Genomic DNA, 16028 nt, shown 5'->3' with positions numbered 1-16028 from the left:
AGTAATCAAAAACCTCTCAACAAACAAAAGCTCAGGACCAGATGCTTCACCAGTGAATTCTACAAAACATTCAAAGATTCGATACCTATCCTCAAACTTTCCAAAAACGCTTTAGAGGAGGGAATGCTTCTAAACTCATTTTACAAAGCTCTAATACCAAAACCAGGTAAGAATGCCACAAAAAAAGAAAATTACAGGCCAATATCCCTGATGAATATAGACACAAAAATTCTCAATTAAATATTAGCAAACTAAATTCAACAATACATTAAAAGGATCATACACTATAATCACTGACCTTATGGAACCCTGCCTTAGACTGTTGTAACAGGATACCATAATATGGGTGACTTAAACAACAAATATTTCCTAAAGTTCTGAAGGCTGGGGAGTCCGAAATCAAGGTGCTCATGGATTCGGTGTCTGGTGAGAAGGCCCTTTTCCAGTTTGTACCTTCTTGCTATAATCCTAACATGGTGAAAAAAGTGATCATCTCTCCTGTATCTCTTCTTATAAGGGCACTAATCCCATTCATGAGGGCTCCACCTGCACAATCTAATTACCTCCCAAAGGCCCCACCTCCAAATACCATCACCCTGGGGATTAGGGTTTCAACATATGAATTTTGCCAGGGGTGTCACATTCAGTCCCTACCAAATCCTTATTGTAGAAAGAACCAACTGAAAGCCTCTGAATATGCTTTCCCTGGCTAAAACAGTAAATGAGAAGCAATTTAAGCAAAGAACTGCAGACATTAATGCCATCTTTAAAGATTTTAAGGATGTGGGCAGAGTCTCTATATCCCCACTGAATTCACCTCTCTGGGCCTGGCAAAATTTAAATGGAAAGAGTTCTAGAGAAAAATGGATGGTGATGGTTACACAACAGTGTGAATGTACTTAATGCCACTGAATTGTACACATAAAACCTGTAAAAATAATGAATTTCATGCTATGTATTTTTTATTACACATAAAAAACAAACTAGATGGATTGTGGCAGAAAGAATGAACTATCTCAATTGCAGCTATTCTGGATGCTGTATCCTTGTTCTTTCTTTTTTTTTTTTAAGACAGCTTTATTGAGATAGAATTATTATAAAGTTCACTATTTTATAGTGTACAATTCTGTGTCTTTAGTATATTGACAAAGTTGTCACTGATCACCACTATCTAGCTCCAACACATTTTCATCACTTTGAAAAGAAACCCCATATCCTGGCAGCCACTAATCTACTTTGTTTCTCTCCATTTGCCTGTTCTAGACATGTCATATAAATGGAATTACAATATAGGGTCTCTTGTGACCATCTTCTTTCATGTTTTTCCAAGTTTATTCATGTTGTACCGTGTATCACTATTTCATTAATTATGGCTGAGTAATATTCTGTGTGGAAATATAATTTGTTATCCATCCATTGATAGACATTTGTGTAATTTCTACTTTTTTAGTTATTATAATATTGAAGCTATGAATATTCATGTATAAATTTTTGTGTGGACATGTTTTCACTTCTCTTGGATATATACCTAGAAGTAAAATTACTGGGTCATAAGGTAACACTGCTTAACTTTTTGAGGAATTGCCAAATTGTTCCACAGCAACTGAAGTTTTACATTCCCATCAGCAGTAGATCAGTGTTTCAATTTCTCCATATCCTTGCTAACACTTATTATTTTTCCATCTTTTTTGTTTGTATGTCAAGTGGGTATATTATTGTGACCTTCATTTAAATAGCTGCAATATCTTTATTAGAAAAAAAAATTAACTCATTCTCTGCCACTTGGTATGTAAATGCTAAACTGACAATGCCATCATTCTCAGGAATATCAAAAGCAGTTCAATTTAAGTTGATGCTACATATATGGGTTTATCATTCCTTGGATATAACAGGATCATATATTCTTGCTCATTGTCATATGACTTGACTCTGTACCCTGTATGAAGTCTGTGTCCCTGCCCTTGACTCTGGGGTTGACCATGTGATATCCTTGCTATAAACCAAAAGAATATGACAAGGCTTGACATTTGCCACAACTGAGCAGAAGCTTACAATTCTGTTTCCTCTGTCTCTCAGTCCTATATTGTCATATCCCAGAAAGGGGATGCTCCTTGAGCCTGGGTTCCATGATGAGAAAACTCATACAAAATAATCTATCTGTAGTCAAGCAAAGCTAAACCTATCACATGGTAAATACTTGGTAGATGAATTAAAATTTTCATGTGCATTTTTAAGTTAGCAAGAACACCATGGAGGAGGGGAAGGAAAAAAAAAAAGTTAGGGAGGGAGCCAAACCATAAGTGACTCTTAAAAACAGAATAAACTGAGGGTTGATGGGGGGTGGGAGGGAGGGGAAAGTGGGTGATAGTATTGAGGAGGGCACCTCTTGGGATGAGCACTGGGTGCTGTATGGAAACCAATTTGACAATAAATTTCATATTAGAAAATAAATAAATAAAAAATAAAATAAAATTATCATGTGTATTTTTATGTGCATAGAGGAAAAACAGTCACAAAAATTCACACTAAACTGTTGGAGGGACAGATTAAATCAGTATATGCATCAATAATTTTCACTTTTCATTTTGTTCATTTCTGTATCGTTTGAATTTTTAATGAACATGTACTATTTTTGTAATTTTTTCTTCACTCTTTTTTAAAAAAATTACCCATGCTGGCCTCCATTCAACATAGATAGCTTAGATTAAGTTATAATAAATTTACTTTTAAAGAAAAAGAAACCAACAATAAAAGAGTTGCTTTAAATAAAGCATTTTGTACGTGTGATTACATTGATAGCTCTCATTGAAAATACAAGCTTAAGAGAATAAAAATTATTAGTTCTTAGTGATTTCAAAAAGTTCTTTACATAAATAATAGATTCATAACAAATTAATTCCACCTTTACCACCATTATTAATGTAAATTTGCTTAGGTTAAACAGATCCTGTGTCATATCTGCCATCTTATATAACACTATCTTCTCTAAAACCCCACCTTGCTCTGGGCTACCCCAATTCTCAATTTATTCCTCCATTCTGCCTGGGGCTGAAAGACTGCTCAAGTATATTAAACCAGGCTAATTATAGGCTACTTGAGGGACATTCTGCCTAAGGTAGTTAACTTGATCCACTTCATCTATAAACAGTGCTATAAACATCATTCTCAGCTATTTTAAAAATATAAAGGATCTTCCCATGATTCTGTATATGCTGCATTCCCAGAAAAATTAACCTCAACTAGGAAACAAAATACTCCCTAAGACATTCATTTTAGTTTTTAAAAAAATTACTAGGGTCACCTGGGTAGCTCAGTTGGTTAAGTGTCTAACTCTTGGTTTTGGTTCAGGTCATGATCTCACAGTTAGTGAGTTTGAGCCCTATGTCAGGCTCTGTGCTGACAGCGCAGAGCCTGCTTGGGATTCTCTCTCTCTCTGTCTCTCTCTGTCTCTCTCTCTCTGTCCCTCCCCCACTCACACACACCATGCATGCTCTTCCTCTCTCTCAAAATAAATAAATATACTTAAGACAATACTAATCTGTCTTGGTTAAAAGACATAAGATGGCAAATAAAAGTAAACACTAAAATCGAGAATGTTTGTTTTAAAATCATGGCCTATGATTTATTTATGTTTAAAATATATTTGAGAAGTTCTTACTACATTATTTATAGTCAGTGTATAATTTCAATAGAACTTTAAACAATTGCAGTTCAACTCCATGTAGTATTAACTTTTCTTCTCTTCTGATTCTTGTGTCAATTTCAACTTTTTTTTAAATTCCATCTTATCTCGGTAGTACTGTTCAAATATTGGTTGATAAATATACATTCCTCCAGCAATTCCAAGGATGCTAGCAAAAAGCAGTTGTGGAAGAGTCAATCTCCCAAACATTTTTCAACAAATGCATTCAGTGCTTCTGCCACACAGTGGTTTTGAAAAATTATAGTCCACATCCAGGAAAGATCTTCAGATCTGTGTACAAAAATAAATGGGAAGCAAAGCAATAACTTAGCACAGCATCCTTGAAAAGATTCTATGCAGAGTGAATAGTATTTTCATCATAATATGTACATATCACTTGATTTAACTAAAGCACGAATAGAAATATATAGGGAGTATGGCAAATGAGGGTTGGGGATGGTGTGAGACAAAGCTAAATCCTATTACAGCATATTCTCCATAGTTTTAAATGGATAATTTTTAAAATGGCAAAAGTGAGGGGGTGGAGAGAGACATACTGTTTACACCTTCACATACTACATGAAGCTAACTACTGTAACAAACAGCTCCCAGAAGTTGAAAGTGACTGTCAATCCAATCTGAAGTAGAAGAAAGAGAATTGTTACTTTTCATTATTGCCCCCCCCCCCTTTAAACTATTTTATGGGTTTTGGCAGTATGTGTGATTAAAAACAATTTTTAAAAACAGGCTAAAAGATTTTGTGAGTTCCCTTTGATGCTTTAGAAGGTACAAGTAGACATCAAACAAATAATTTCCATCCACTTTTGATAAAAATATAAAGGAGATCTGGGTTTACTTTTAAAAGCTGAGGAGTTAAAACTCCACTATTTCTCAGAAAGTTATACTTGAGAACACTTTAGTGTCTGGAGAAAACATGTTTGTGAAAGAAGAAAGCAAAGTAAAAGATTTTCATGTTTTCTCATAGCAATCTTTCCCCGTCACCTAGACCAGCCCCCGAGGTTACAAAAATTAGTGGCAGAACCGGTACTAGAAACCAGGTTGTCCTTAACATCGCTAAAATGGAGAAGAAATCTAAATAAATGACAGCTTACGAAGCATGCTATGGTTAATCGCCTGCTGAATGTAACAGAAAAAAAAAAAAAAAAAAGCAAGTCAGCTGTTTGTAAGATAAACCAAGACCAAATAGGGAGATTCCTTCTTTTGCCGCTAGCTTGCTAAGTGACCCTATCCAAGTCACTTAACCTTTCCTAACCTCATTTCCCACATCTGTACATCAGCTTAAATCATCCTACCCTACCCACTTGGTTCGACAGTTACTGAGCGACCACCCAAATAGTGAAATGTCACGCAAACAAGTTTACTATTATCTTTACCACCAAAAACGTCCCGAACGCGTGGCCGTGGCTTCGCTGACCCCGCCTCCTGCCTGCCCCAGCGCAAGGGAGCTCCGGATCCTTCCAGCAGCTTCCGGAAGAGAAACCTGGGCTCAGAGACCTAGAAGCCAACTCCGGGCAGCAATCTCAAGAGAAGGAGAAGCCAAAGGAAAAACGCAGGCGAGCTCACGACAAAGCTTACCCGCGCCAGACAAACGTGCAATATTCCGAAGCATTCGCAGGCCGGCGTGAGGAGGCTGCCTTTTCCCAGGTATCTCCGCGCCTGCGAGCTACGGCTGCTGCAGTGGCCAAACTTAATGAGCGGAAGAGCAACGCGCGTTACTTCAGGGTCCTTCCGAGGGACTGAGGTGTCAGGGGATCCTCAGTAGATATCGAAATAGGTGCAGGATGGAGCAAGAAGGTGGCAACGGCCGACTCTTTTTCCGCGGTCTGCAGAACCGCTCCCACGAGAAGATGAAGCTGCGAAAGAGAAAGTCAACTTTGTACCTCAGCCCCCCGAATAGCTCCGAGCGCAGCGGAGGTGAGTGATGAGGTGCGGGCGCGGAGCTCCGAGGCAGTGGCGGGAAGCCGCGGACCCTGAGCTAGGGCTCCATCTGCTGGGTAGGGTTGCCAAGAAATCGTGCGATCGAGACCGGATTCTCGATCCCTGCCTCTTGGAGAGTGCTTTTCTGCATCAGTTAATTCTGCCGCCGCCGGCCGTGTGGAGTGAATTTACATGACGTTGCCACCCCCATTTTAGAAAGGGGGTACCCAGTCCGGGAGTTACCTGAGGTTTCGTAGCCGCGGAGGGGTTGATTCCTGGATGGGGTGGGACCAGGTCTGACTCCTAACCCATTTATTTTTCCCACCGCCCCCTCTGTCTTCTCTTTGGTATGTCGTGATGATGTTGACAGGAGAAAAATCACCCCAGCAAGTGGGTTTTTGATATGTCGGAGGGGGGTTTTAATATAAAGATGGACTTCTCATTCATTCAGTAAATATTTGAGCGCATTATATATACCAAGAACGGTATAAGTGGCTGAAAAGAATGCCGCGTTTGTCTTCTGGAAACCTGAGACCAAGAAAGGGGAGAATCATTTTGCTAAATGAAGAAGGAGGGTTGTGACGGGGGGTAAGGGAGAGGCAGCTGGACAAATAGTTGAACTTTTAGGGATTCAAGATCATCTGTCCAAGGGCCAGTTCTATGTACTGTTTATTCTCCCCAGTCCACAGAGTAAAAGGGTTTTTTCACAAGGTATGCTTTCAGCAGATATATTTCAGTCGGGAGGTTTCTTTAAGTGTTTCTGAAAGATGAAAGTTGAGATGGGGCATGTATGTTGTGTTGAATGTACCAATTGTCTGGAAAATGTTTAAATGTGATTCCTGGAGAAGAAAGGAGGAGAGTGGCAGGAACCTAGAATGATAGCAAAAGACTCAAAATGGATTAGAGTGCAAACACAAATGCTCAGGAGGCCAGACAGGCACGTCTAAATAAGTTAAAGCACCTTATATTTCAGAACCAGCCAGTTGCTGCCAGTTGAGCTCTGCGTCAGTTCTTAGTTTTGAAATGCGACAATATAGATTTTAATATAAAATAGGATTTTAAAATGTTGGCAACTAGATTCACATTAAAAAACAACAAAAACAAAAACAAAAACAAAAACCTCTGTATTGAGCCTGCAGACTGTCCACTTGTGGTAAAGAGCAGGGCTTTGGATGCAGCAGACAGACCTGTGTTGAGTCCTGGTTAGTCATTTACAACCTTTTTGACTTTGGACGAGACAGTTTAACGTCTTAGTCTCAATTTCCTAGGTAAAATGGGACCAATATCTACCCTTTAGCCTAGTTTGGAGGGAGGAATAAACGAGGTAAGGGGTGTGAAGGAATGAACTCAGCACCTTGCATAAACATCAATAAAGGCTATTTAAAAACATACAAAGGACCATTTGATATGCCACTGTTTGACATATATAGAAGAGTTGCTCCTTAGTACTTTGTTAGCTGGTTTCTTTCATTAGCTACCCATATAGGATATTACCTCATTAGCCTCAGGCTTTAGTTAACCCAGTCTCTTTTTCAGTATTTATCTTACTATTCTCTTTATACAGTTAGTTCCAAGAAAGATGAAAGGAGTGGCAATTACCCAATGGTGAGACTCTGGCCCTTGTATAACTTTCAGCCCAGTTCTGTTTTTTTTGTTTTTTTTTTTTTTAATTTTTTTTTCAACGTTTATTTATTTTTAAGACAGAGAGAGACAGAGCATGAACGGGGGAGGGGCAGAGAGAGAGGGAGACACTGAATCGGAAACAGGCTCCAGGCTCCGAGCCATCAGCCCAGAGCCTGACGCGGGGCTCGAACTCACGGACCGCGAGATCGTGACCTGGCTGAAGTCGGACGCTCAACCGACTGCGCCACCCAGGCGCCCCCAGCCCAGTTCTGTTTTGACGGGAGAGGCCAGAGTGTAGAGAGGCCAGAGTTCTCTACGGTGACTTAACAGAATCTAAGCAAGGGGCGAACCAGAGCATTAGTTCTGCAAGTGGAACTTGCCTGACTTTTATGCCACAATTACCTGTTTTGTTTTGTTTTTCAGATCTTCTTGGTGAAAACATTTATCTGGTCTTGTTTACTATAGCATTACGAATATGTAACTGTTTTTTAGTCCAGACAAGTTTTGTTCCAGATGAATATTGGCAGTCTCTTGAAGTTGCACATCACATGGTTTTCAAATATCCTTTGTAGTTTCTTTCCTATATTACGAATGTATATTCATCTTAGAAATTGTGTTAGCTTCTATTATGTACTTTTAGTCGATTTTCCATATATTCTCTAAGTAATTTTAACTTATCAAAGTATACCATTATTTTACACTAATATTTCTTCTATATCTTTCTTTGATGTTAATATACTTGACTCAGCCTTGAACTAGCATGTATTCCCATAGTGCTCAGTACTGTGGAGGATGTAGATGAAGTAAAAAAGCACATTCCCATCTTGAAGAAGTTATGAGTTTAATTGGTCGATTCTATTTTTAGTTTGAAAAACCAGTATAAAATGCTGTGTTTTTAAGCTTCTTTGTCAAAAAAAGAGTTTTATGTATAGAAATGAAAATAGGTTTTGTTTCAGTGCTATTTAACATTAGTCCTTAATATTACTAATTATGGTTATTTGACCTGGGAATGGACAGAACGATTGAGAGGTTACACTTATCCCTTAATCTTTGCAAGCATTTACAAGATTCTACACCTTTTGGGGAAAGATAGTGTTCAGCTGCTGGTAAGTTTAAATAAAAGTAATGAAAATAGTTATTAAAAGTAGACTTACTCCATCCTTTTAAAAAGGCTAACAATATATATTAACTAACTGATAGTAATTAAAAGTAGATTTATTCTACCCTTTTTAAAAGGCTAATGTATTTTAACCAAATGATAGTGGTATCAGAATATTTGTTTTTAGAAAGATACTGCTAAACTCTGACCATATCTAGGAAGCCCACAGTTCCAAAGACGTACTGTGATGTGTAACTCTTCATTACATGCTAAAACACAAAACTGAGCATGGAAGTGTCCTCCTTCAAGGAATCGTGTTAAGATATGCAGACTTTGAGAATGACTACATTGTATATTCATTATTTGGACTTTAGAGGTATTCTTCCTTCATGAAAGAATCACGTGACAGCCGTGTTGTAGCTAGTTGTTTTTTTTTTTTTTTTAATTTGCCAGCAGAAGACCATGTTATAGGAGCTTATGAAGACTGAATACATATAAACCTACCCAGGATTTAGTGTTGAAATTAAAACCTAGGGAAAATTAATTTCACAAGAATTTAATGATATACACAATTATTGTGCTATGTATGTAGTAATTAGGCAGCAGTAGTAAGTTAGATTGTAATTACCAGATCATGAATTTCTGGGGTCATTTGCCAAGAGAGGGTACAAAAGAAGAACTAATGGTGCCAAAGATTCTCTAAACTCATTTTCCTTTAAGCTGTCATCAGGTTAGACTCAGAAGTTTGGGACTTCCCCATTTTCTGTTAGGGAAGTGGCCCAGAATTCCAAAGGTAATCCAAATCCTGAGGGGTTTTTGGAGCCTGGAAAGAAAGACACATGGAAGGATCATGGAGAAGGAGAATTTACAGCAGTTGCAGAGTTTCTCCCACTGATACATGCAGAAGTTAGGAGCTGTGAATTCTCTTCTCCTGTCAGGGCTTCTAGATTGTGTAGGATAACTATAAAGTCTGGAAACACAGGCATATATATATTAAGGATATCTTATATGCCAAGAAGTAGGTTATATTATGAATGAAGGGTTCTTCAAGATAGAAAACTTCCTATTCCTTCAGAACCAATCCACTTTCCTCAACGTGTAGCTGACCCACCTGGCCATTTTGTGATTTAAAGTAAGCCTCCTATAGTCCCCATCCCCACCCTGCTGTGTTCCCCAAAACCTCTGTCCTATCTGGAACTTGACCAGGTGGAGAAACATTAAGATGCTATCAGTTGGTCACTCATACTGTCATAATTGATTATTTTAAACGTAGATTACATAATTTTGAAACTAGAAGTGGTCAGAGAAGTAAGGTAAATAGACCAAGGTCACAGCATGTCAAAAGCAGAGCTAGGGGAGCCAGGGTTGCTCAGTCAGTTGAGCGTCCAACTTTGGCACAAGTCACGATCTTGTGGTTTGTGGGTTCGAGCCCCGTGTCAGGCTCTGTGCTGACAGATCAGAGCCTGGAGCCTGCTTCAGATTCTGTGTCTTGCTCTCTCTGCCCCTCTCCTGCTCATGCTCTTTCTCTCTCTCTCTCAAAAATAAACATTAAAAAAAATTTTTTTTAAAGCAGAGCTAAAACTAAATCCTAGGTCTACTTATTCACAGCCTATTGCTCTTACCAGATAGCTTCTCTCCAAACTGCATAAAGTGTGTATACAGAATTAGGAATGGCTTAGAATTGCGCTAATATGGTAGCCACTAGCCACGTGTGTCTATTAAACATTTGAAATGTGGCTAATCCAAATTGAGAAGTGCTGTTAGTATAAAATACATACTGGATATCAAAAAATAAGTATAAAGTAAAAATGTAAAATATTTCTGCAACTTTTTTATTTTGATGAAATGATAATATTTTAGATATATTGGGTTAAAATAACTAAAATTAATTTTACCTGTTTGGGATTTTTTTTTTTTTTTTTACTTTTTAATTTGGCAACTATACACTTTTAAATTATGTGGCTCATGTTATATATAGTTCTGTTGGACAGCACTGGCTTAGCACATGTGAGAGGAAAGGGATATAGAAGGGAGACCTGAACAGGTTACCACACTGGGGACTTTCAATAGTCAGAAGATGCACAAGGGCATTTGGCCTCTGGAGTTTAATGGAGGAATCAGGAATTTAAAGAACAGGAGAATGGTAAACTGTCAACACAGCATCATACTCAAGGTTTACCCCTTGCATGTTCCTTCATACGCCCCAGCCCACTACTTTTTATTTTCAAGGGCCATATGCAACTATTATTTAATTCTTCCCAGGTCCTTACTATAACCTAGAAAATTATGGTATCTTAAAAGTCTGGAGAGGGGGTTCTCTGTCCTGACAGCGTAGAGTCTGCCTGGGATTCTCTCTCTTCCTCTCTCTCTCTCTGCCCCTCCTCTGCTCTGTCTCTCAAAATAAGTAAACTTAAAAAAAGAAGAAAAATAAAATGTCTAAAAAAAAAGTCTGGAGAGACTTCTAATAACTGAGAGTTTACATCTCCATTTATTTTTGTGTTGTACTAAAAATCAACCTTCTTTTAAATTCAAGATTCCTACATGACAGCCATTCAAAAAGTTTTATTTATCCAGGATAAACGTCTCCAGTTTTAAGTATCATAATCAGATAATGTGCTTTAGACATCCTGTAATTTGTTAATATCTGTCTTAAAATGTAGGTTTCCAAACTGAATACATTATTAAAAGCTAGAGTAGGAGCACCTGGGTGGCTCAGTCAGTTGAGCATCTGACTTCGACTCAAGTCATGATCTCACAGTTCGTGAGTTTGAGCCCCATGTCAGGCTCTGTGCTGACAGCTCACAGCCTGGAGCCTGCTTCAGATTCTGTGTCTCCCTCTTTCTCTGCCCCTCACCCACTCACTCTGTGTCTCTCTCTCTCTCTCTCAAAAATAAACATTAAGGGGCACCTGGGTGGCGCAGTCGGTTAAGCGTCCGACTTCAGCCAGGTCACGATCTTGTGGTTTGTGAGTTCGAGCCCCGCATCAGGCTCTGGGCTGATGGCTCAGAGCCTGGAGCCTGTTTCCGATTCTGTGTCTCCCTCTCTCTCTGCCCCTCCCCCGTTCATGCTCTGTCTCTCTCTGTCCCAAAAATAAATAAAAAATAAAAAAATAAAAAAAAATAAAAAAATAAACATTAAAAATTTTTTTTGAAAAAAAATAGAAAGAAAGCTAGTGTAACTACTTCAGAATACAGTGTAACCATTAACTCCATAAATACTATACTTCTGTCAATGCACAAGGATTCTTTCAGTTTTAGTGACTTCCTCATATTGTTGGCTTATATTATTTGTAGCCAAATTGGCTTTTCACATGAACTACTTTCAGTCCTGAAAGATAAGACATAAGCATATAGATCTTTATGCAGAGTAAACAAGGTATGTACATAGATGTCTTTTGCTGTATTTTACAGGACACAGTTTAAGTGAAATTATGAAGTACAGCATACCTTTAAGACTTAAACATTAATTTACAGATTTTTTAATTTACAGATTATTGACAAAGAAAAGGAACATAAAGTATTAGAAGCCACTGATACCTGATAGTAAAGCCACTCTAACTATAAAGTTAATAAAGACTGATCTAACAGAAATACAAATTTACATATATTTTTAGAAACACATCTTTTGAACAAAGTTTAAAAAACCTGTTTTTAGGGGCACCTGGGTGGCTCAGTCGGTTGAGTGTCTGACTTCGGCTCAGGTCATGATCTCGTGGTCTGTGAGTTCAACCCCCGCATCAGGTTCTGTGCTGACAGCTCAGAGCCTGGAGCCTGTTTCGGATTCTGTGTCTCCCTCTCTCTCTCTGCCCCTCCCCTGTTCATTCTCTGTCTCTGTCTCAAAAATAAATAAAACATTAAAAAAATTTTTTTTAAAAAACTGTTTTTACATTTATTTATTTTCAGAGGCAGAGCACGAGTGGGGGAGGGGCAGAGAGAGAAGGAGACACAGAATCTGAAGCAGGTTCCAGGCTCTGAGCAAGAGTTCAGCACAGAGCCTGACACAGGGCTTGAACCCACGAACAGTGAGATCATGACCTAAGCTGAAGTTGGACACTTAACCGACGGAGCCACCCAGGCACCCTTGAACAAACTAAGTTTAAATTGTGTTCTATCAGTGTGTTATTTTGTTAATAATAACTGACATTGTTTTAAAACTCTCAAAGATGCCAATGTGTAGCATTAGAATTACTAACTGTAATTAAGTTATAGTACATTTATTCTTTAGTTTTACTCTTAAATTTACTTTTTTTTAAAGTGTTCATTTATTATGAGAGAGAGAGAGTGTGAGCAATGGAGGGCCAGAGAGAGAATCCCAAGCAGCCACTGGCTGTCAGCACGGAGCCTGATCCAGGGCTCGATCTCACGAACAGGGAGATCATAACCTGATCTGAAATCAAGAGTTAGATGCTTAATCCACTGAGCCACCCAGGCTCCCCTTAAATTACTTTTTAATGTCATCTGATTACTATGTTTCTATAACTGTGGAATACTTGTCCTTTTATGAAAAAAAAAAAGTAATTTTATCATCTTTATTGCAGGATGGGGAAGTAATGTAACTTAGTAGTTAAGAGCACAGACTTTAGAATTAGGCAGACTTGGGTTTGAATTCTGGTTTCCACACTAACTAGCTGTGCAGCCTTGAGAAAATTATTTAACCTCTCTGTACCTCAGTTTCCTCACTTATAAAGTAGTACCTATCTCACAGAGATTGTTAGCAGGACTGAATGAGCTGATATATATAAAGTACTTAGTATGATACCTAGCACACATTACTGTATATAGTTCATAAAAATTTAACAAAAACCACTAAATGTCCTTGTAACATAGAACCTTAACACAATGAAATGTTTTGCTGGCTATCTAAATTAAAAGTAGTAGTGTTGGAATATATAAATTACAGAGCAAGAATGAGAATGATAAAACTACCTTGGGCATTTCTCTGAAAAATTAATGTAATTTTTGTAAAAAAAAAAAAACAAACAACAAATCTATTTTTGCAGAAGAATACTATATTGTCTATTTTTGTACTAAGAATGGCCTTTAATTGATAGTTGGATCAGTTTGTTGATTTCTTATGACAATTCAACATGAACCATTAAGATGTTTTTAATATCTTTTTTTTTTTTTTTAACTGTTGAAGATTTGGATTCCTAGACTTGCCCAAGCACTTCTGTCTGCTGTAGCAGACATCAGGCTTTATTCATTAATGAAGCAACTAGAAAATCAGCAAATGGCAAAATGGGTGGTAAGTCCTAAACACTTTAGAAACTATATGTCACTTACTTCATTCCTACAGGCATGAAACACATGGAAAAATATCAATTCTCAAAACAGCTTCAAAAGATAATTTGTACAACTTTTTTGAGGTACTTCCATAATGAAGAAAAACAAAATACAAGTGGTGCATGCCATATATTTCCTTCTGATTGCACCTTGGGTGACAGAAGCCACTGATGCCCTCAAAATCTGTGAGAGTCTGAACCCTAGGAACAGCCTGTTTAAGGACCTTCACTCATCAAACCTGTCAGAATCCTTGCCTCACCTTCCATAAAATTCAGTAGGAATTGCTAGGGGCACCTGGGTGGCTTGGTTGGTTGAACGTCCAACTTTGGCTCAGATCATGATCTCACAGTTTGTGGGTTCGAGCCCAGTCTTGGGCTCTGTGCTAACAGCTCAGAGCCTGGAGCCTGCTTCAGGTTCTGTGTCTCCCTCTCTCTCTCCCCCTCCCCTGCATGCTCTCTCTCTCAAAAATAAATAAACATTAAAAAAAAAAAACTCTTAGAAAAAGAAAACTCAGTAGGAATTGCCTACCTCACAGATCACATCCACTGTTTACAGGCTTCGTTCACTACCTCTAGCTACCTGAGACTGAGCCTAAGAAGTACATTTTCACTGAAGCATTCCTTCACCTCTAGCTAGAATGTTTGAAATAGACTCTGTAAGGGAGAGAATGTAGTGTAGAAAACTGTCTTTTGTCAGACTTTTTATTTCACAGTAGGGAGATTCCTGATCTCACACTCAATCTTGAATTCAGCCATTCAGTGGTTCCCATTGAAACCATATTCTGAAGAGTGATTGGATTCTTTAATATTGTGGTTAACCTCACTTGGCTCTTTCCTAAATTAAATAAACTTATATGAGCCAGCTTAGAAATCTTACTACCTTTTTAATCCTGTCTACTAGAAAATGTGTTCCAAGTTCCAAGTGACCAATTAATCAACACATTTCTGGAATATAATTTATTAAATATTTATTAATAAATATCAATAATTTAGTAATCATTAATAAGACATCTGCTGGTAGGGTGTTTGTTTGCCTTAAAAAGACAGATTGGAGTAGTGATTGACTCCTTCCTAATTTGATTCAAGGATAAAATCAGTCTCTATATACTGTACATTGCTGAAGGCTCAACCTAAAATGGCAAAAGCATAATGCCTTTGAAATCCTTACTCCAGAGTAGCAGTACTAGATTCTTCTGGTTTAGGAAAAGTCTTTAAATCCACAAACAATTGGAACATTTTTTAAAGGCTACATTTCAAGAGACAGGAAGCTAGTACTGCATGTTTAACATCCTTACACCAGCTAACAAGTGTCTTGGAAGACATTTGCTTTGTAGACTTGACGGTTCTGTTTGCATGTTCTCCCAAAAACTGGTTTATTATTTTAGTCAATTTCCAAATTAAAATTTAACGATACATCCTGATAGTCATGTTTTTATTCTCTCCTGTGCTGTCTTAATTTTTCATCAAAATATAAGGCAACATTCCCAACCAAAGTCAATAAAAAACCGTCAAAATACTTGTCAGTAATAAAAGGCAATTTTCAGGAATACTGACTGGAAGAATCTACTTATGAACTTCAGTCTTCTATAAACTCTATCAATCTGTTTTATGCCTTCTCTTAGTGGGAAGTGAGACTTCAATCAAATGCAATGCCATAAGAATTTACCTGAAAATATAAACTTAACTTTAACATATATATATGTGGAATCGTCACAGACCTGTGTGTAATATAACTTCTTAGAAACAATGTTTGGGCATGTCTGTTTTCAATATCATTTACCTTTTGATGTGATTTTTGCAGTATGTTGACTTGCTGTTTTCCATAGAAGAAGGTAATACCGAGCTTTTCCACTTCCCATTCAATATATGTTTGCTTATAATTGTTCTTAGTTTTTTTGCCAGTTATGCTCTTGGTTCACGTGGTATTGCTGTACCAGAACTCTTACAAACACCATGGAAACTGTTCTCACTATAATTGCTCTTTTCTACTATCCTTTGGAAGGTTCAAAGTCTATGAACAGGTGAGATATATTACTGTTAATAATCATGTACAAAACTTGGAAAATCTTAAATATCAACATATGTAATGTCTGGTGGACTCCCTAATGTTCAAGTTTATTAAAACCACACATTTTCAGTTGATATATTTATTATAGTAGGAAACAGATGTATGCAAACTAGGTAATGAAGGGCAGTTTAATAAAAGGACTATGTACAAATGTTTAGTCAGTGTTTAGAAAAGTCAATAAGGAGATAATCAGAGTACCCCCGGGCTAGTCACAGGAGGAGATTTCTGTTACTCCTTGGTCCCCAAGGAGAGGAAATTGTTACAGGAATCCATACAGAACTGTAACTTTCAGAGAGGACCCCAATAGGAGACAGGCACAGCCAGCCTTTAGCCATAG

General features: G+C 37.7%; 2 protein-coding genes across 3 annotated transcripts in view; one reads left to right on the top strand and one right to left on the bottom strand.

Annotated features, from left to right (window-relative positions):
• Positions 1 to 3596: 3596 nt before the first annotated feature.
• On the bottom strand, positions 3597 to 5388 carry PIGBOS1 (PIGB opposite strand 1). 2 transcript variants are annotated; one of them, XM_043555377.1, is made up of 2 exons: positions 5279 to 5388; positions 3597 to 3973 (listed from the first exon to the last, which is right to left on the bottom strand). In XM_043555377.1, the coding sequence occupies exon 2, from the start codon at positions 3890 to 3892 to the stop codon at positions 3728 to 3730; it is 165 nt and encodes a 54-aa protein (XP_043411312.1). In that variant the 5' UTR covers positions 3893 to 3973; positions 5279 to 5388; the 3' UTR covers positions 3597 to 3727. The 2 variants fall into 2 exon arrangements, with proteins under 2 accessions (XP_043411312.1, XP_043411313.1); XM_043555378.1 differs by lacking the exon at positions 5279 to 5388 and adding an exon at positions 5077 to 5191.
• An 89-nt stretch (positions 5389 to 5477) lies between these two features.
• Positions 5478 to 16028, top strand: part of PIGB (phosphatidylinositol glycan anchor biosynthesis class B) — a 40900-nt gene continuing 30349 nt past the window's right edge. The window contains exons 1-5 of the mRNA XM_043555375.1: positions 5478 to 5617; positions 7667 to 7802; positions 8232 to 8349; positions 13482 to 13586; positions 15514 to 15644. Of these exons, the coding sequence (XP_043411310.1) occupies positions 5485 to 5617; positions 7667 to 7802; positions 8232 to 8349; positions 13482 to 13586; positions 15514 to 15644 (623 nt within the window). The 5' untranslated portion in view covers positions 5478 to 5484. The remainder of the gene's footprint in view (positions 5618 to 7666; positions 7803 to 8231; positions 8350 to 13481; positions 13587 to 15513; positions 15645 to 16028) is intronic.

The sequence above is a fragment of the Prionailurus bengalensis genome, chromosome B3, assembly GCF_016509475.1.
Source record: "Prionailurus bengalensis isolate Pbe53 chromosome B3, Fcat_Pben_1.1_paternal_pri, whole genome shotgun sequence".
NCBI lineage: Eukaryota > Metazoa > Chordata > Mammalia > Carnivora > Felidae > Prionailurus > Prionailurus bengalensis.
Note: the sequence above shows the minus strand (reverse complement) of the source record. Positions and strands in the feature narration are given on the sequence as shown.